We start from the raw sequence: 22202 nt of genomic DNA, 5'->3' as shown, positions 1-22202 counted from the left end.
CCCCAAAACAAACCAAGCAGACCATATATACCATATGAATAAAAAAAACCACATTACGCAATGGCAAAAGTGAGTCACGCTGGCAGCAGAGGAGTGTTGAAATTCAAGAGTAATAAATAGCTCCAAATTAAGAATTTTTCTATAACATTTCCCTAGAAGATAGGACTAGTACTTATTTTATCACAATCCTGCAGAACACCTTCACTCATATATATTCCATTTTATAACATTGAAACAGATACAAGAATGTAGCCTGTAAAAGATGCTGGATTTAGGACAGTGTATATAATTTTTTTTGGTCAAAAGTCCTACTGATGTATTCACTAGGACTACATAGGAAGTCACACAACCCTATTTGGTGCATTTTCTATCACGGTCAGGATCAGTAAATGAATAGAACCAAGGACCTGAGTCCCAACCCACTGTGGCAGATGGGAAACAATGTATGGGGCCACTGTTTGGTCCACAACTTGTATCTTGTTTCCTGGAACTGTGGAAACAGAAACAAGACTGTAGTGTTTTAAGTGACTAGAGAAACACAGCAAGAAGTGTCATTTTAACATGTATAAGGTCACTAGGTTTGTGACAGTACTGCATCAAAAGAGCATACATGGAAACTCAATACTCGAAACATCTGGTGGTGCCATTCAATGACTCACTGACTTTAGAATACATGTATGCAATAATAAATAGATCAGTTATGCAATAAGGCAGTGTGTTGAACATGCATTCATCTTGTGGACTAGAATACCACAGAGAGAGATACATGATACCATACACATTCATTAAGACCAAGTATTTTTGTTTGGTTTTGTGTCTGTTTTTCAAGGTTATCCAGGCAAACTCTTCCAGAGCCATTTTCTTTTTGAGAAGAGTGGTCATCTGAGTCTTGTCACTTTTCCTCTCCCATATCAAGAGATGACAACTGGCTTTAAGGAAAAATAAAGCTGAAGAGGGTTGTACCATTCGGAATGTTTCCTTTAAAGAAACAGCCAGATGCTGAATCCTCAGGAGGTTCCAGATGTTTCCAGATAACTCTGTAGTTTACGTACTGTGGTTTTGTCCAGTGAGCATAGATCAAAGTCAAAGGTTGTATTTGTGATATGAAAGTGTCCAGTTTCTTCTATAAGATTTACTATCTGAAATAAAAGATGCAGTTGAAAATTTGAGAAGTTTTACGACCACTGAATGTATTAACATTCCACTAAATATCATATGAAAGTCATGAAAAAAGACAAATTGCCCCAATACTCACAGGTTAAACCATTATCCTTATCACTCACTTCCTTTTAGACATAAACTATGATGCAGATCCCAGTACCTTGGATTGTTTCTACATCATTATCAACTGTAATGCCACCCAAACAGTACCATTGAGAATATATTTTTCAAATGTTGAAAGAAAATCTGCTTTTTTTCTTTTAAAGACTGACTTAAAACAAAAACCAAACAACAGAAGAGCCCTTCCCCTCACTCCAAGCCCAAGCAAATTAAAAAACAAAACAAAACCCAACACCCACAGGTAGATCTCTGTCTGGAATATATACTGTGTGTAGTGCTGCTAGGCAGGTTGCTTCAGAAAATAATTAACATAAGCCTTCCTGTAAGCAAGGGTACAAAATAAATCCTTATGGAATCTAACCTGTATCAAAGACAAAAGGTACTCAAGAGTTCTCCTATCAATCATTAGTTCACATGCTAACTTCTTGAGTTAACATACTTCTAAGTTAAAATACTTCCTGAGTAACAGACTTAAACCATTTTTTTAAAATGAAACCAACCATAACAGACTCCTACCAATGGCATAAGATCACTTCTTCTGGTGACTATATAACCTATAAACACAGTTTTCATTCAAACAGGAAACAGGAGAGCTCTTAGGAGTTCTTGAAAAGAACAGGGACTAAAACACCCCTCCCATGAAGAGAGGCTGAGAGCACTGGGACTGTTCAGCCTGGAGAAGAGAAGGCCGAGGGCAGATCTTATCAACATGTACAAACAGCTGCAGGGAGGGTACAAATACGATGGAGCCAGGCTCTTTTCAGTGGTGCCCAGTGACAGGACCAGAAGCAGTGTGTGCAAACTGAAACACGGGAAGTTCTCACTGAATATCACAAAACACCGTTTTCTTGTGAGGGTGATGTAGCACTGGCACAGGTTGGCAAGGGAGGTTGCGTGGTATCCCTTCTTGGAGATACTCAAAAGCCATCTTTGCAGGTCCCTGGTTTGAGCAGGGCAGGGTCTGACTGGAGGACCTCCAGAGGGAGGTCCCTTCCTATCTGAATCATTCTATGACTCTGTGAAGTCAAGAGCACATACGCAACTTGTGCTTTTCTGCAGTTTTGACGCTTTTAGTCTCTGAACTGCAGTCTGCTTTTTTAAAGAGTGGATATACTCAACACTGAATTGCTGTAACAAACAACTCCAGACATGTTAAGTTCTAGGATGTGCACCTACCTAAAAAAGCCCATTCAGCAAGCTGGAAAGCCAAACCATTATTTGTCAGACAGGGCTAGCAGTGCTAACACACTATGGGTATGAATCTCTTATGCACTGTTTCATTTCAAGACAGACATCCCAACTGATTACAGAGAAAGGCCCCCCCATCCTGAAGCAGGTCTCTGGGTAGTGACATGGACGGATAGAACACTGCTCTTCTGCTCAGTCTATCCAGCCATGCCTTCAGTGGTACTTAGGCTAGGTTCAGTGTCCTGTTTGCACCCTTCAGCTGGAAAGTCAATGAGTTTTAGGACTTCCATATATATTCCTCTACTGAACCACTGCTCCTTTATTACTCTTGACTGTAATTCCTTTTCCGCAGCTGGAAGAGATACAGATGTATGCACACATGGCTTACAGAGCTTACCTTAGAATGACAAATCCCATAGGAATATACCAACTTGAAAAAGATTAATTGAAATGAAATATTTTCTAACTTTCCACTCCCCATTTCACTATATAAACACATGCTTTTTTTCTCCTCAAATCATAGAAGAGACTACGTTGATAATAAATGAAATAACTTGATGTGTATTGTCAGGCATGGAATGACACAGGCCAGGGTGGATTGAACAGAATGAAAACAATATAAAATACTACAAGGGAAACGCCTGTTACAGTAAAAATCCCCCTTTCCAATCATCACCCACTTCCCAGGTTGCAAAAAAAATAAACCCAAAATCTGTTTACTTTGGTTTGCAGCTGTTCAAAATTCCAAAAGTATTTAGGTACAATCCTGCTCCTATTAACACTTCATTTAATTTTGTGCCTCTTAGCTTTAATTTTTTTCTATATGGGAATTTTTGATCTAAAATTGCCAACTTCATTTGTCCACTTGCTGATTCACAGATTCTTTTAACACTTTTCCATCTCCTACTGTTCTGTAATGAACAGCATTGAAAAGAAAAATCATATGGGAGAAAGAAACCTGTTTCTTAACAGAAGGAAACTTTGATGTGTGTCATTTGTCATTCCCATTTCTGGTGCTCTCTTGAGCCTCCTCTAAGAGGTAAACTAAGGCATCAATTTAGTCTCCTTTTGTAAAGTTAGGAATCTAATCTCAGGCTTGGTCTCCAAATACCCACTGCATGATAAATAAATGGCTGCACAAGAAGTTTACAGAAGCTAAGGCCAAAGGATGCAGCTACACTGAATGACTGGGTCTGGAATTTCCTTGTGTTAACGGTGGAAGAGTACTACCCTGTGCCTGATTTTAGAAACACAGACTACATAAAAGTGTTAACACATGTTCTTAAACAGCACTGTATACTTAAAAAAAAAAAAAAAAATGATAAGCGCTTTTATTGGTCAGGTTCTGCTTTGGGCTTTTAAGCTCTAAGCCAGGGGAAACATAATTTAAACATATCCCTTTTTGCAGCCCTTAAGAAATATAGTCACTATGCCAGGACTCCCAGTCCTGGCATAGTGAAATCAGACTGAAATGAACCCCAAAAGTTTTAATGGATGTACAAAAGTGTATGAAGATAAACCCAGACAGCTCAATGAAAAACACCTGCCTGTGTGCCAGTCAATGAGGAATTCATGGCTTCCAGTATTAGCATAAGCATCCTTATGCTATTCAGAAATACTTGAAAAAGAATAAAAGCTTGGTTTAGTTGCCAGGAAGTCTGACAGTTATAGTATTAAAAACACGAATTGAAATGTTTTATTCCAAGAGCTCAGGCTGCAAAGAACAAAAATAACTCATTTGTTTCTGCTGTAGTAAGCTTTGCTTTTCTGCTGTAATGTACAGCTCTATTTACATAATGTCTCTCCAGCTCAGTTTCATCATTATCCATCATAGTACAACTATTTATCTGCCTTTACACAAGCAAATGAGTGTGTTTGTTTAAGGAAGCCAAAGTGCAACTAATGACACAGTCATTTTTCAATTTATGGAGGGTTTTAGGCCATGTGATAGTTTCCAGACCTGCAAACTGCCCCTGGCAGAAAATTCTGGGAAGATACATGCCATCTGAAGTGAGGCTACCTTCTGGACCCAAGCAATGTAACTTTCAGCATCGCTGCATACTTTCAATGTCTTCCTTAGACTTGTGGTGCCTAGTGCACTGACTTTAAGGAGGTTGTGCACCAGTTGAAGGTACAACTTCTGACGCCTCAAAATAAGAGGCAAAGTCTTACAAGAAATCTTGCTGCCTTTCATGCTAGTATCATCTGCACTGAATATTTGGAGTTAGAAACCCAGCAGTAGCCAGCCAAATTTGAACATATGGGATGTGCAGCATTAACATGTGATTGCAGATTCAGTTACACCTACTACTTCACTGGAAATGAGAGTTAAAAAAAAAAAAAAGCTTCATCAGTGTAAACCCCAACCTCTTTCTTTACAGTGAAAAAGATGGGAGAGAGATTTCTTTTTGAAAATGTCATTTCAGGCTAATTTTTGTCTAGCCATGCCCAATATTGACATAAAAATTGCTCAGGTGATTCTCACAGGACTAGTCTCTTGGTCAAATGTTATTTCTTGCCTGCTTCCTCCCTCTTGGGCAATTCTTACATATCTGCAAGTATCATTTTACATTAGGATTAGTTAGCTACTGCTCCAGGCATTTGTAGTTTAGAATCGCATCTCTCCTGGCTCCCCCCTCTTTTTTTTTCAGTTATTTGAGCTTCCTTTAACAAAGTGTCTCAAAGAGAAATGCCTCTCTTGGGAAAGAGCCACATTGTCAGATACATTTTTCTCATTTCCAGATTGGCTGCACTCCTGTTTGCTGTCATGACTATGGACTCAGTAGCAACTGTGATTGCAAAAACCTGACCTCTCTTTTTCACATCCCTCAGCATAAGTTTCAAAAGTCAGTGCTTTTGACTGATCAATGCCTTCATTCTTCTCTTGCAAGTCCTTTCTCTAAATATTCCCTAAAAGTCTGTGGGTAGAAGACTTTGACACATGTAAGAGATTATTACCTTCCCTGACATAAACTAAAGAGATGACAGTCACCATTCAGGAACAGACAACCCCACCAGCATTCTACTTCAACACCGTCTCCACCTTTAAAATTCTTGCAGCTATTTACAGTTTTCTGTGTATATTTTTTCACCCAATCCCTTTTCTCATGCAGTAATCATCATCCCTTTCTGCAGGTTTAACCCCTGCTCTCCTGACCTTTGTACTTGCTATAGTCCGTATATACTTGTATTTCTTGGTCCAGAAGTTTCATATTCATTCCTAAAAACTTTCTCAGCTCTGTGCTCTTTTTATTTCTGTGTTCACTGGAAGTATTTTAAACTAATTTCATAGCTACAAAGCAGTATGGACATTTAAGATGGGATGACAGTTCATCTGTAATGCAGAGAAGCACTGATTCTCTGCAAGATATCCATTCAGTATTGTGAACATAATCCTGTAAACTGATAAAATCATAGGAAGTGATGAATTATAGAATATTAAGGGATTAAAAGCTTCAAAACTAAACTGCTTTATTTGTTTTGTAGCAACATGCACCATTTGCTAGTTCAGATGGGCTAACAGGCAACTGGTAAGTAATTTGGCTCTTCCACTGATCTCTGGTAAGACCTCTGTAGCTAGTATTACACAGTTACCAGCTATCAGTAGAACTGATCGCAGAGACCTTCATCACTGCCCAGCCATAAACCCAGTTTTCCCTGGGGGCTGTATTGACAGCCTGCACACCAAGGGAAACGATTTGCAAGTACAGTCCCCCAGGAGACAGCACAGTTTCTCCAGGACTCTGCTCCACTGTGAGATCGTCAAGGGGAAAAAAAATGTTTCTTTCTTGCTCTTATCTTTTAAGATTTTTTTTCTTTTTCGAAATTTCACATGAAGCCATCTAAGCCTTGTGTTCTGCAGGCTGTCAATACAGGGCCAGTGGAAGCTGGGCTTCTGGTCAGACTGTGCTGGCAAGGACAGTGACGCAGCTCTGTACCGAGAGCCAATACTGGCTACAGAGGTCTACCAGAAGTGCAACCATTCGGAAGTTATGCCTGAGATAACTGGGGAGGTGCATGCTCGGGAAGCAAAGATAGGGTGTGAAATGGCAAAGACAGTGGCTTTTTCAGTTTCAATTTTTATGTAAACTCTCCAAGAACTAACGAATAACGTAAAGTGGAGAGGGCGTTGCAATTCCTATCTTTTAGCCTCCTGCACAGTAATTTCCCAACGCAGATAAAAATTTGCCTCTCCCACTATTCTGAAAGTGATTTGGTTGCCTTTGTAGATAAGAGGAAACTTGGGAACAACAGCATATTAGATGTGAAGGACAACCAATATGCATCATTCCGTATCGTAACTTAGGAAATTTGACAAAGCTATCTCAATTCCTCTTTAACTAAAAATATTCTTAACCAAGGTCTTCTTTTTTCACTGACCTCTCAATTATTTTCTCATCTTTACTTACAATATTAAGCTTGAACTAATAAACACATTAATGCTGGGGCTTACAAGATATTTTTAACAAGCTTATCCAAGTGTTGAGAAATTTGATGAGTGATTACAATCATTTAGAAGTGGTAAAAATTTACCTCTTTAAAACATGTTTATAACTAGCACATAATTGCACTAAACATAATAAAAATATCTGTGCTTTGTTAAGAGTGCTTACTGCTTAATTTTCACTATTTGTAATCCAACAATACCTGACAATGCCACTTTGTTCTTACCACTTCAAAATTTTTCAATAAATTTGCAGCCTTCTTGGTTTGCACAATTTCATATTTTACTCACTCCATGACTTCAGAAGACGGGATAAATAAATAGTGTTTTTTCCCCAAAGTGAGTTTTGCTTTTGAATTCCATGTTTTTTTCTTTGCCATAGAAAACATTTTTATTTTTTTTCTGAGAAAATGCCAGTCATTTTCAAGAAACGACACAGGATTTTTATTATGTCACTGTGCACAGCTGTATCCATTCTCCCATCCCATTTTCATAATTATCAATACAACACAATGAGCAACAGAACAATGAATTGGTGAAAAATTTAGCTCAGATAGGCTTTTTTTTTTTTTTTTTTTAATGTGTCATCTAATGTGACAACACCATTTATAGTGCATCTAAAAATTCCCTAAGCTGGACAGAAAGTGGTAATGGGCTGTATATGGATAAAACAGGCTTACAGGCCTACTAAATCTGATTACAGAGATTTAGATGAAGGCAAGAAAATAGATGTGATGTCACAATTTCAGTGAGCACGCACTGTGATATTGCATGAGAGTGCTCCTCACCTGTTGCAGTACATGTCTCTCCCTCAACGTCATTAGTCTTCTGTGGAGTTCTACTAGTTCATCGAGATATGCCTAGAAATAAATCCCCCCCCCAAAAAAAATTTGTTAATTAAGTCATAGCTTTGTATTTCACAAACTTCATATGCCTTCAAAACCAACAGAAATGGAAATTTTATTTTAAATCTCTGAGCTACATTTTCTTATTCAGTAGTCTGGCTTTCTACAGCTTAATACAATCCAAATACTAAGGTTTTGTGTGTTTTTTTAGACAATTCATGCTGATGAAAATCTGATTAGGTTATCCTGTGCTGCAGAAGATAATCTCTGTAGCTCAACTGTGGCAAAAAGTGTCTGATTAGGAATGTCAAAACAGCATTTTTAAAAAACATCCCCCACCTTTCCACACAAGACTCAAACCCAAAGACTCACAATCAGATCCCTCTTCTCCTCTACAGCTACATAATAAATTTTCTGTACCAAGAAGGAGATGGAAGAATGATGAAGCAAGGTTAATCCAAATGTAAATTCCACTGTACTCCTCCTTGGGATGTCAAACATGTCTAACCTCTGCACCCAATTACAAACTTCCTCCTTCATCCTGAGCCATCAAAAACTTTTTTTGTTTTAAGCAGAGAGATACAGCACCCAGTTTAAGAAACCAAAAAAGTATACGGACCAGGCCACTGAAAATCTAGCAAAAGATACTGAAACTTTGGTCTCCTGCCCCATGTTACTACAAAGCTGACGCTGCTACACGTAAAATATGAACCTTCAAAGGAATTTGTCCACACTGGGAAATTGTGCTGTTCAGTCACACAAGACTTAGAGCCCTTACCCATGGCCACCTGACATAATTTTAAACTGAACTGCCCTTCTCTGTGTTAAATGGTAACTGTACTTCATATCATTCTAATTAGCATGCTAAATCATACTGTCATGTCCTAATGCACAGCCTTCAGAAAGGATTCTAGAATTATTTTTTAATTATTGATTTATTGTTTAGGAATACACTGCTTATCACTTCATCTGTCAAGCACAAAGCAAACTCATAGTAGTGAATAGACAGAATAAATAATAGCTGGCAGATTCCCAACTTGTGACATTTGTCAGATCACCACATTTTTATTGAAGAGAAGTAAAACACTTTCAAGACAGCAGAAAAGAAGAAACAATTACATTAAAGAAAGGAAGATCTGCCCCTAAGGGAATGCAAAGCAAATATGTACTAATCACTATGATTTTCATTCTATAACAAATACATTAATATCACACTCTGGACAAGTTTACTGTTACCTTGTTCTCATTTACCTTATCACAATCCCCATTCTTTATTTGTTTGTCAGATCTGCTTTGCTTTATTGGACTTTTCACTTCTAAAATCTGGAGAAAAAAGAAAATCCTGTAAAAATTAAATGCATCTTTGGATACAATTACATATGAAAAATTTTGCTATCAATTAATAACACAAAGAAATCTGGAGAAGACGTCATCAAAACTCAAAACTGAGCTTTCTACTCTTTAATCCATACAACTGAATTATTTTTTCAGGAAAAGAGTAGAAAATGTGGAATTGCTGGAAAGGAGTGATATTGATACTATTAACCTTTAAGAAATTACTTTCATGTAATTTAAAGATGCCTTAAAAGTTTCTTATATCTTTTCAGTGCCAGAAGGATAAGAGGTTTGATTTTGCAGACATGAAATGATGCTGAGGTATCCTCCATTGCCTTTGAAACATCAGTATATTTTTTCCTGTTCCTTTTTTTTCCCCTCAGTGCTGTCTCTTTTCTTCTACAACGGAGATTTTGAAACAGTCTTTAAAATGAGTGCATGCATTGTAACAGAATAAAGTATTTGACAGTAATTTCTTCTGCATTTACACAGTACCCTTCCTTCAGTGCCATACAAAGCATTACTACCACATATATAAATCAAGAATGCTTCATCCTGTACTGAACCACAGTCAAAAGCATGTAAACAAGAAGCAGAACACCATGTTCTATATGAAAAAGTAAGAAGTAAAGTGAGGAATATTTTGAGGAAATGGAACTGTTAACTGTCCTTCCATTTTTTCCACACACAACACACATTTTTTGAAGTTAAAAGTAGAGTTAACAACAGCAACAACCACCATGTCATTCCTACCCTGGAGTATGATCAGTTCTTCTGAAAAAACATCAAAGGAAAATAAATGGTCACAGATGAGGGGAGATTTTTTTTCATATTTCATTGTAAGTAAGACTAAAATCACCAGCATGATTATCTCCAACACCATAATGGACAGTCACTACAGAGGACAAAACAGCAAATAAAAGGAAATAAGGCTTATAAAGGGAAGTCTTCTAGACTAGGAAGAAGCCTCACTGACAGCTTTCTCTAAGTTCCCCCTCATTTCTAATTTCCCTGGTTCAGATGACTAAAATTGCATATATGCTCCCCAGGGTGACCAGCACCATAAGATTATAGCAGACAGGCAGCTATTTCTCTATGAAGAGAAACAGGAGATCTGAGTTAACCTTACATAAGGATTTACTTGCCAAGAGTGATGCATCGCCAGAAAGCAAAACAATTTTCCCAAGAAAAATTCCAGTTCTTCAATTCAGCACCTCCTGGGGTTACTGCTGTGTAGGCCAGTGGAAGAAAAAGTCTTGTTTCTACAAAAAAACCCAGACCTCCAGGCATAGATCCAGTGCCTTTTAGATGCTCTCCTTGGTTTAAAATGAAGAAAATCCTTGGTTTCAAAAAGAACCTTAGTAAGGACACAATATACTTAAAAAAGTTACTTCCTTATAGTGCTCTTGATGTGTAGTTGAAACCTAACATCTTAAGCACTCTTGTTTAGAACACACATAGCTCTAATCACATCTAAGAAGCTTACAGAAACATTAACTCTGTCCTAGCTCTTTAGTTCTATGAATGGACTTAATCAACACAAGCTTGATTTCATCAGTAAAAAGCATCACCCTGGAAAGCTCTAAGTTAGTGCTCTTAGTACTCTAAGCAACCAATTAGAGATTTCAAATGTGGCTACCACGTATACAAATTCTCATAATGCTTTCCTAAATTTCTGATTTCAGCTTGATTATAAAATGGAAGGATGTATATGACATTCAATTTTAGCTGTCACACTGCTTTTGTTTTGAGAGTCTAAACACATAGGAAGACCTTCTTTTTGATCACCAAAGGAGAGAGGAATCTGAAAGATGTGACTCAGTGATGCTGATATTGAGACACAATTACTTAACAATTACATTGCTGCTGTAGAAGTTAATCTTTATTAGACAACAAGCCATAGATAGGTATTTTATTTTTATTGTGCTGGCATTTCCAGTAAATGCAATATTCATCTTTATAGCTTGTTTTTTTATCAGAAGACTCTATAACTTGTGTACAGATCAACTTTGAAAAGCCCATGAAGTTTCTAGTGGACAGTAAAAATGCTTTCTGGACAAGGCATCTCCTTCCTTTCTCTGTGTACAAACTACTTCCTGAGGGTTTTTTCTCCACAGTGTACTTGAGCTTATCTGATACAAATAATGTTTTGATTTTGGACTATCAGTAACCTTGTACTGGAAATTTTATTAGAAAAACAGTGACAAGTAAATAATTTCTGCTAGGTAATCAAAACACTTAACCTAAGTGATATAGGAAAGACTCGTCCATAAAACTCATCATCTAAACCCCAGCCTTTTGTTAATAAATGTAGACATCATTCTAACTATATCAGTACTGTAAGCAGCCATTTATTGACACTCAGTAAATTTCATGACTGCTTTATGTATGATCCAGCTGACACTGGGAGTGAACTATGGCTCTTTTAAGTATCCAATGATGACTATATTTTTTTTTTAAAGAATACCAGCTTTTAAATTTAATTTTTATCTTTGGAGACCATTGCTTTATTGGTGACTGGGGGTAAGTTAACTCCCAAACTCTAATCCTCTTTTTTGCCTGAGGTATTTTGTAGCTCTAGCTTATTTAATTTATTTTCTCTGGCAAACAGAACTACCCCACTTTCCCACCTCAAAAATAAGAACCACTTTAGCTCTTATTGAACAAGTACTCTGACAGAAAAGTAAAAACTATTGTGTCTTCTAATGAAGCAAAAAATATTGTATATTCTAGATAAACACTGGTGGGGAATAGGGGAAGAAAGGAATGATTAAACTCCTGAGAATGAGCCTATTTACGTGAACTGGGTCTGCTACCAATACACACCAAAACCAGTATCAGTTTTACGTTTGTATGTCAGTACAAAGACAGTTTGTATTGTTTATCTTACAAAGCAAATTTATATAGAAATTATATAGAAATATTTCTTAAAATATTAACAAAAACATTACTTTTGTCTATAGTATTTTCTAAATCAAATAATTCTCCCCCAAGAAAAGTTCTCATGTCAATTTACAGACTAAATATCAGCACTGGAGTAATCAGAATGTCATTGTCATCTCCCCAGGACTGCATTTATGAATCCTGACTTTACCTGGTTGTTTTTAGTTTTCAGTAAAGGTGGTGCTGGCTCGTGATGTAGCGGTGAGGAAGTTGAACTGCTGTCACTGTCATTACTCAGACTAACCCTGTGGAAAAACAGAGCCAAGAGATTACACCTCCAGACAAACGGGGATAAACCGAGGATGCACTTTAGGGTAGGACACTAAGAATGATCCTTTGCTAGGCAAGCCATCATTAATCAAAGTCATGTGGAAGAGAAGCATCTGAGCAGGGCCACACTCTGGAAAATGTTCTACACAGCATGGAGAACCAGGCTGTCTGCCTGCATTTGGCTAGTATGACATGTCCAATTAACAGCAGCTAATATTACAGAACTGGTTAAATATTAAGAACATTAAAGTGCTTCTCCCAACAGCAGTTCCCAGTGTTCCTGGAATGAGTCTGTATCTTGGATCATACCCTCCTGATGAAAAATACTTTTTAGAGATACTTTTCTTCTCTTCTAAAACTTTCTAAACAGCTATAATTTCCACTTGGACAATGGACAGTGTCAGTGAAGCACTGAAAAGCTGCTTGTTTCTTGTCATAAATAACACTCTTTTTCCTGGCTTAAACCTAAAACTTAAGTGTCTCAGGAGAAGCCACATGAAAAAGCTCAGCTTCTACTCACTCTCAACCTTCATTTACTTAGGAACAACAGGGAATATTTCTCTGTTGGAAGGAGAAAAAAAAAATAGTTATTTGAAATAAAGATAAGGTAGAGTTACATTAGCCTAAAGGTTTTGTTAAAAAAACTGAAACAAAATCTCCACACTTAGAAACAATTTGAGGTTGAGACAATCCTTTATACAATCACTGACATGCATAGATTCTCAAACTGCTAGTCATCTGGGTCATTTTCTCCTTGATTCCAGCTGCTACAGTGCTCTGGGCAAGCAGTAGACATTAATTAATGTTTTCCTATTACCTTCCCATTTAAGCAGTAGGTGGTGTTGGCACTCAGGTGCTGTGCACTCACAGCAAAACCTGGTGGGATCAGGTAAAGAAGACACTATGAAAAGGTTCAAGAGACTGTTTCTGGTTTTCCATAACCTTCAACGTTCAGGTGGAGCTTCAAGCAGCCCAAAGAAAAGAGGACATTCCAAGAAACTTCTGAAGGTTGCAGCTAGGATGCAGAAGCTTTTTTAAAAATGCAATTTCTATGACAGATGCTTGCCTTCTGTCTTCGCTTTTGTACCTCACCTACTGCATACAGTGCAGAAATTACTTGAAATTCAAATTTAATTGGTTCTGATGGAATTTAACAACTTAATCTAAAACTGGTAAGCAATGAGACAGTATGTACAGAAAAGCTCATCCAGTGATTGAAGGACTTGACTTCATCTGCTTTATGTCAGAGATGAATTATGAACATTTCCCTGAAGTCACAATGGCATGAAATCAAGGAAAGTCAAAGGAATGAGGATCATCATAAACATATGGATTAGTACAGAAATAGTTTGTACTGGGAATGGCCAATTCCTTTAACTTTTAGAAAAGGCACTTTTACATGTATATGCTTTAAAAAGAGAGCCTGAATTCCCTGCCCATTTGTAACTCAGTGCTCTTTGAGAATATTAGACCTCACCTCATCACTAACAAGCACAATGTCTTGGCCACCAGGCTACTAGCAATGACAAGACACTCACCTGTGACTCCTGCTTCCTCTTCGTGTATTTACAGGTTGTTCTAACTCAGAATCATTGTCATTCTCATCTGATTCATCTGATTCATCTCCGTTGTCATCTGAATGCAGATCTTTCATTACAGACTTCAATGGACCTGAAACAACAGAGGCAATAAAATACACAAATGAAGTTGACTTTGCAGTGTTCCAGGCAATTCAATTAACCCAGCTTTGTACACAACACAGTGTTGGGAGGGGAAAAGTTTTAAACATTAAACAAATGAAGTAATGTACTGGGGGCTTATGCTGCAGAGATTTAGGTATGAATCATTTACTCACACGAGCAACTCACTCAGCTTCAACAGACTTACTCAAGACAGTGAAGTGACTCATATGTTCAAGTGTTTGCTGACCATAGCTAAAAGTAAGTAAAATACGGTCAATCCAGGAAAAATTGACTATTACTGTAACACTATTAGAAGAAAGACTCTTTTGAATTGATGGGTTTTAGCATTTTTTTGCTTTCTCAAAGAGTGTTATATGCAAAGATAGATAGACAAGGACACACTGATCAGTAATAGTACATTTGTTAGGTTAATCCATGTATTGGGAGGCAGAGTCTAACAAATCATTCCAAGGTGTACTGGCTAAGATAGTGTTTATCTGTTTTTTACATATTTAGCTTTAGCAGTTCCCTTTATTCAGTGCCAATTTCAGGACAAGTAAGCACTTTGACAATATTCATATATAAAGTGCATCAATGCCACACAACTCCACGCTCTCTTCCTGAATTAAAAGGAGTCAAAGTCAGCCTCTGAGAATGCATTTGGCTCCTCTCTGCGATGTACAGGAGGAAGAAAACCACAGGAAGGACTTAGTAAAGGACAGATGAAAGGACAGCATCATCATGCTCTTGCTGAAAGAGCAGATTAAAAGGTCAGTGGGAGGAAAGGTACAACAATGAACCAAAACTTAATTTTGTACTGAAATTTAGTATGACATACGAATAGCTGTTCTTACATAAAACACCAGGACATAACTCCACAACATTAAGTGGTAGTTACACTTGGAAGTCATATAGGATATCAGTCCATGATTTTAGTTTCAAATGGAAACAAAGAAAACAAACACACTTTCCTTATGACTGCTACACAGCTTGCTTTCCCAAGTGTAAGCTAACTCACTATTCTTGCCCATGTCCTTTTTCCAAGTATAGCAGAGGGCCATTTTACCCACTGATACTGCCTTGCTGTCTTCTGGGACAATCAGACAGTCCTCTTTCAAGTTGCCAACAGGCTGTTTTCTTGGAGAAAAAGGAACTTGGACATCTGAGACATATCCATAACTGACAGCCCCATAGGCATTGAACAACCTATCATTCAGATGAGCTTTCACGTAATGTACGACTATGTCTGGGACTCTAAATAGTTATTTTATTTGCAGGTAACTTTCTCAGCAGACTTTCCTAACAATGAACAAAGCATTAACTTTCAGGTATTTTGTTTTAGCACTGATAGTGCTAGATCACTTACAAATCTTCTGCTCCTTGCTAACAATTTAGAATTCCATGACAACCTTATTAAGGGTTTGGGAAGTTGTTATCGTTTAGTGTCAGAATAGGTAAGGAGAAACTGCAAACTAGGAGCTGTCCATGAGCAAAAGTTCTTGTAAGTAAACAGATGTATCAGAGTAAGGCCCAAGGCCAAAAGAACTCGAAGAACTTTAGGTTAGCCCACTGCTTCTGCAAAAAGAGATGAAAGAAGTTCATGCTGTGGTCTTCTGACACTTGAATGAGCACTGGAGTCTGAATGCAACCAAAAAAAGAGCACTGGACTTGGCAAGTAACTTCTAGCTAGGGAAAAAAGTATGGATTCTGATCAGAGCACAACATACAGTGTGATCACGCCACAGTAAGCATCGTGCTTCATCCCTTTGATACACAAACACACATGGCCTGGGTGATGTACACATTTAGTCCACTGGAATTCCCAGAAAGAAGCAGGGATCACTATTTACTGTGGCAAGGAAGAGGAGACATATACACCACTTTCAGTTCAGAGCTGTTCACATCACAGGTAAAATCTCCAATCCATTCCTGAGAAGGTACAATAACCTGAACGACAGTCTGCGGTATGTCTTATGTACGAGCCATAAAAGATTGATGAGTCCAGTCTGCTCAGAAGAAAACACTACGTCAACAAGTTTTGCCCAACATAAGGTAACTGATGCAGGAATGGGCCTACAAATCTTTCAGCATGTAACGGACGGTTCACACAACTAAGGAGAGCAAAAATGGGGTTTCAGCAAGAAAGGATTCTGTTTAGCTTTAGGTAAAAATCAAATGCCTTAAGCCGGTCATCAACGGCAGTTCACTTCAGCTCTTGCTTTCCTTCACCTGGAGTAACACTGCCAGAATACACTAGAAAATCAGTACCAGTCACCTACAGATAGGCAGCAGGGCAGATACACTTCATACGGAGATCTATTTAAAAAGATGCCTGAGGCACTAAAGTATTTTCATAACCTTCAATCAAGTCTACCATTGAGGAATATAAATGAATAAAAGAAATGCAATTTTAATTAGTCGAAAGCTGTACATTTAATGCTCCTGATCCCATGGGATACCACACCTCCCTGATGAGGGTTTCAGATGGAGCCAGGTACCATGCTACCCAAGCCTGCAAAAGAACAATCCCAGAACCAGAAGATCTTTTTAGCTTAGCATCTGTTAAGCGACTAGTTTGGACTTAGTGCTTCAAAGCAAATACCCCTCACACCATTTTCTCAGGGACTCATCTTCTCTCCTCTGATTTTATCCTTTCAGCCACACCTGAAGAAAACCAAAGGAAAAAATCTCTAAAACAAAACTGTGACCAGTTTCAGGCTGTGAAAGGCAGCAAAGAAGTAGTAATGAGATGCCACCAGTTTTGTTATTATTGGCGCCTTCATTTCACACACTCTTTTAAATTTCTTTTTCTTTCTTAGTACCTTGTCGTCTGTGGTTCTGAGGTGGTGTGGAACTGGAACTAGAGCTGGAACTGGCAGGACTGGGCTGTTGAGACAAAAAAGAAAAGAACATAAATAAATAAATAAATAAATACAATTTTCAGAAACATTTTTGCCTAAATCTCTTACTGGTAGTGACTTCCTGGGACATGCTGTCCAGGATAAAATGCTACAAAACAGAATAATACTCTATTTCAGATGTCAGTAAAGCAAACACTGTGGAATTTGCTACGCACTCAACTTACGTACACACTGCTAAATTATCACAGAATCTTGAATTGTTTAGGTTGGAAAAAAACCTTTAAGATGATCAAGTCCAACCATTCACATAACTCTACCAAGTCCACTGCTAAACCAGGCCCCTAAACACTGCATCTTGATGACTTTTAAACACATCCAGAGGTAGTGATTCAACCACTTCCCTGGGCAGCCTGTTCCAGTGCTTAACAACCCTTTCAGTGGAGAAATTTTTCACAATATCCAACCTAGACCTACCACCTGTTACTTGGAAGAACACACCTGCACGGACCTCCCTACAACCTCCTTTCAGGGAGTTGTAGAGAGCAATAAGGTCTCCCCTCAGCCTCCTCTTCTCCAGTCTAAACAATCCCAGTCCCCTCATCTGCACCCCATAAGTCATCTTCCTCAGACCTTTTAGCAGCTTTGTTGCCCTTCTCTGGACACCTTCCAGCATCTTAGTGTCTTACATGTAGTGAGGGGCCCAAAACTGAACACAGTACTCAAGGTGCAGCCTCATCAGTGCCGAATCCAGGGGAATGATCCCCTCCCTACTCCTGCTGACCACACAATTTCTGATAGAAGCCAGGATGACATTGGTCTTCTTGGCCACTCAGGTACACTGCTGGCTCAGATGTTCAGCCAGCTGTCAGTCACTACCCCCAGGTCCCTTTCTGCCGAGCTACTTTCTAGACCCTTTCCCAAGCCTGTAGCATTGCCTGGGGTTGTTGTGTCCGAAATGCAGGACCCGGCACCTGGCCTTGTTGAATTGCATACAGTTGCCCTCAGCCCATCATATCTAGCTCTTTACTAAAGCTAATATCCTAAGAAGTTCCAAACGCCTTCTTTGAAAGGCTATACACCACAAGAGTCTAAATGAGTTTATAAGTACTTTATAATTTTATAAAGCCTTAGAGGTCTTTTCCAACCTTAATGATTCTATGACAGACCTAAGGCTCCTATGTCCTTATCATACCATAGTTGCAACATTTTCCAAATTAGTAATGATACAGTAGAATAGAAACACAGAAAAAGAATTTAAAAGACCACACTACATGCCAGTAGTAAACCTCAGACAGTTTTTTTTCTTCTTCTTTGGAAAAGAAGCCTTAAGATGAGGATTCGAAACAAACTCTTCTGCTGTTACTGGATTTCTCTTCATTCCAGCGCTTTCCATATGTATTGTGACCCTACATATTGTAACAGTGATTGACCCAGAAAGATTCTTTTGTTACACAGCAAAATTATCTGGAACCCACAGATCACAAAACAGAATGAGATTTTTAGAACACAGGTGTTAAAATCAGTTCACATTGTCTAACTAACACTTCAACACGTTTTTCCACTATTCTTTAAAACTTATAAATGTCTTTCTGAAATTGATTCAATTACTGAAAAAGGCCTATTGCTTCTAAAAATTCTATATAGATTTTCGCATGGTGGTTATTGCTTATGAAGGTTGTATTGCGAAGTCTTGCTCCCTGCTGCCATGTTGCTTGTCTCCTTATACTACTTTGCTGTTTCTTAGGCTCAGTGGCTTGAAGTGCCTGGGTGTCCATACATACTTGCACACTTATGTGCATACATAGGACAAAGAAAAAATCTGGTATTTAGACACAGCAGATACTAAGAGAGAACATAAAGAAAGAAGTTTCCATGCAGAAGGAATGGTGAAAATCAGATTAAGAAGTAATGAGCTAAAAATCTGTTACCAAAAAGAAAACCTGCCTACACTATAAATTTTACACAGCTGTGTTATCATGGCATGTTATCCAGGCTAAAGAAAGTTTTCTGATTCCTATACAATACCCCTCATGATTTAAGTTGGAATGAAACTGTTCACAAAAATAGTATCAGCAATATCCAATCACTGTAAAATGCAGTTTCACACACACAGGCTACCTAAGCCCAGCAGTTGCTTTTTCTCCATAAATCAATCTATTGTTGCCTTTCATAATGAGCAGGCACATTTAGGACCTTTTACTGCTTTTTCTCACAAAAACAGATGGCTATTTGGGCAACAGAATGATTGAGAAAAACACCATTAACATCTGCTCTCCTCAAATCAACACTGGCTTCAGTTCTCACGGTCCCATAGTCAAAATAACAAACTCTGGACCTGCCTGTATGGGTATATACAGCTTGCATACATTGAATCAACCCCATGCAAGAAAATGCAACCAACAACACAGCGAGGGTGATTCCTACAAAGTCTACAGCATCAGACTATTTTTGGATAACAATGCAACACTGCTGCAAAAATCAAGTGGTTCTGAAAAGAAACTTTCTTTTTCTGTCTGACCATCTGCAAACGCATACAAAATCTCTAGATGTAAAATAATTATGATGACATGAAACAGACACCACTGATGAACAGAAAGAGTCGAAGCAAACTTGAAAGACATCACCATTCTGGAACCTAATTTTGGTCTTCCAGCTTCATCATACTCTTAAACATCTGTTGTATCTGTCACTTTCTGCTTTTTGCAGCAAAATTACTAGCTGACAACTGCTTTCTGCAGGTTTCCATTAACTGTATTTTTCCTTCATTAATTTCAATGTGAACTTTAACATGTAAAATCCATTCCTTTAAAAAAGAAATAAACACTAAAAGGTTATCAAATTCAGTTTAAAATACTTGAAGAAGTGCTAAAACTGAACAACAAAAAAATACAAGTACGAAGATATTTGTCACTATTAAAATGTCACTACTTTCTTTTTGAACCAGTTTACTAGAAAGAAAAAAAACAGGAAAAGACCTGGTCTTGTTCACATTGTAAGACATGCAAACACTACTGAAACTCCTCTGCATCAAAATTTTATCTTAGCATTAAATAATTGAGAGAGAAGCACAAGGAGGCATGGATATGAATACATATAAAGTTGCTATAACAACTTCCTGGTAAAAAATTTGCTTTGCTTTAGAGCAAGATCGCTTTGAGAAGCCAAACCATAGAAAGTCTCAGTGAAACAGAAACGACCATCCAAACTCTTTTTAAAATGGTTCTTAATGCCTCTTGAAACAATTTACGTTTCATTAAACTGCCCTGTCTGAAAATTTGTTCCAAGAAACACAGATTAACATAAACATTAAAATTAAGTGCTGCAAATTAAACTTAGCTTTTTTTTTGAATTTGAGACATCTGAAGTGAGAGTGCACCCAGAGAAAACAGCTGCTTTTCACATAAGAATGAACATTAGTAACAGAAAAGACTTGCCTTTCTAGAAGGAACTAAAAATATTCATTCCATATATGAATAGAGATCAGTGCCCAGCTTCCATCTTTTGTCACTTAAGCAATGGTTTTTGACAGTTTTACAGGCTGTTATCTCAAGGACTTAGGTATTTATGGCTTTATTCACTTGGGTTTTCTACTCTTATCCACTGGTTACTAATCATCAAACAGTTGGGTTTGTTGTTTTTTTTGTTTTTGTTTTTTCCCCAATAGGCTTGAAATTACCTAGAGGGTGTTCTCCAACAATAAAAGTGTAAGACAGTACCAGCAAAGAGCTTCTCTCATACGATATTTTCCTGTTTTACTAGTTTTCTCTTCCTGCAGACAAGCTAAACAGAGTTTAGGCCAAAAATGTTAATTAATGCAATGACCCTTTTTGGATTTACTGCATCCTTATGCAGGCTATTTCATTTTAGTGCTCTCACAACACTGATGCACAAGAGACATGGGTTTCTTTATTAGGCCTGGCTGAGGGATTCTGTGCTTTGAAACCATTCAGCAAGGAAAGTGACTTCTCTTTGGCTCAAATATTCTCTGAAAAGGTACTTTTTTCACCAGCTTTAAATCATTTGGTTTCTGTCATTTTGAAACTCATGTCTGTTTTAACAAGTAATGAAACAACTTACTCTTGAGCTGCAAACCATTTTCAGACAAGCTCACCTGTTTATGTATGACACAGGATTTAACAGAGCTGTTTCTGTAATACGTCATGGTTATCCAGATTCATACGTTCTTCTAAAAATAAGCCCCACCATTTCAAGCTCCTTATTTACATTAAAAAATAGAAAACACCTGTATGTGGGTGACAACACATTTTCTGGCCTTCCCCTGATCTGTTTTAAAGGAAACTTAAATTTTACTTCAAGAAACAACATGTAAGTGGTACAGCAATATCCTATTTCATATCAGCCAGTCTACATATGTCCTATTTTTACACACAATAGTCTAAAGATGTTTCTCTGTGCCATATATATTGAAGCTTATCCGCTTAAAACCGCTTATAGCTGAGTATTGCTTCCATCTCCACTTTATCCAAAGTTAGCTTCTCAGAGAGGAGGAACATGCTCCCCCCAGAATAAGCCTTCCCTGGCTTGTGTCTGGCCAGCCCTGACAGCTGCTGTATCAGAAACTAATATTCTCTTCTCTTGCCCTGCTTTACATATCAGCACTGAGAAGGGCAGATGTTGATGCATCCTCAGCTCACTGTTGGGGAAACTGAACAATTTGCTATCACTATTAGTGTAGTTAGTTCACCTGAATTCTCCCAGATCTGAGGTCCTGATGTTAGAAATCCACGGACTCATGTACCGAAATTCATTAACAAAGAAGCAGCTGAAGAACCATCTCGCTGCATGTAAAACTGCTTTTATGGATGTTATTTTGCACTACAGTACATTTCCACACCACGAGAGATCTGGTCTTCTCAGCAGATACTCACAGGCTTGGCAAATTGACTGTAGTTCCTCGCTTTTATGTAGTTTAATCTCTACAGAGTGCTCCCAGCATGACCCTATACTAAACCTATACTATGCAATATAAGATATATATATATATATCTCTTGTCAAGGTCATACACATCAAGTGAATACAGACCTAAATATATGAAAACTGACAGGTTTTGTTCTAAAGTGCTGCCAGAGTCCCTGTGTACTGTTTTTGTTAGTGCAGACTGCTTGGCTTCTGAGCCTATGTCCCAGAAAACAACAAATTTTGTCCACAATTTCACCATAGTACAGAGAGATCTAGTGCAACTCTTCCATGCCATCTTTGTTGGCCTTGTCAGTTTTAGAGCAAGCCTCATTGTATTTAAGTGATTATGTTAAAATCCCTGCTTTTATTTCTGCACATTCCTGTTTCACTGAAAAACTGTGGAGAGAAAAATCACAGAATCACAGAATCACA

General features: G+C 37.9%; 1 protein-coding gene across 1 annotated transcript; it reads right to left on the bottom strand.

Moving 5' to 3' along the window:
- Positions 1 to 1007: 1007 nt before the first annotated feature.
- On the bottom strand, positions 1008 to 16901 carry LOC103775534 (protein AF-9-like). Its single transcript, XM_008942995.1, has 6 exons — positions 16811 to 16901; positions 13845 to 13977; positions 12188 to 12281; positions 9010 to 9081; positions 7702 to 7773; positions 1008 to 1139 (listed from the first exon to the last, which is right to left on the bottom strand). The coding sequence occupies exons 1-6, from the start codon at positions 16899 to 16901 to the stop codon at positions 1008 to 1010; spliced, it is 594 nt and encodes a 197-aa protein (XP_008941243.1).
- Between the last annotated feature and the right edge of the window lie 5301 nt (positions 16902 to 22202).

This window comes from Merops nubicus, unplaced genomic scaffold, assembly GCF_000691845.1.
Source record: "Merops nubicus isolate BGI_N331 unplaced genomic scaffold, ASM69184v1 scaffold12576, whole genome shotgun sequence".
Classification (NCBI taxonomy): domain Eukaryota; kingdom Metazoa; phylum Chordata; class Aves; order Coraciiformes; family Meropidae; genus Merops; species Merops nubicus.
The sequence above is the reverse complement of the archived record's forward strand: the minus strand, read 5'-3'. Positions and strand labels throughout refer to the sequence as shown.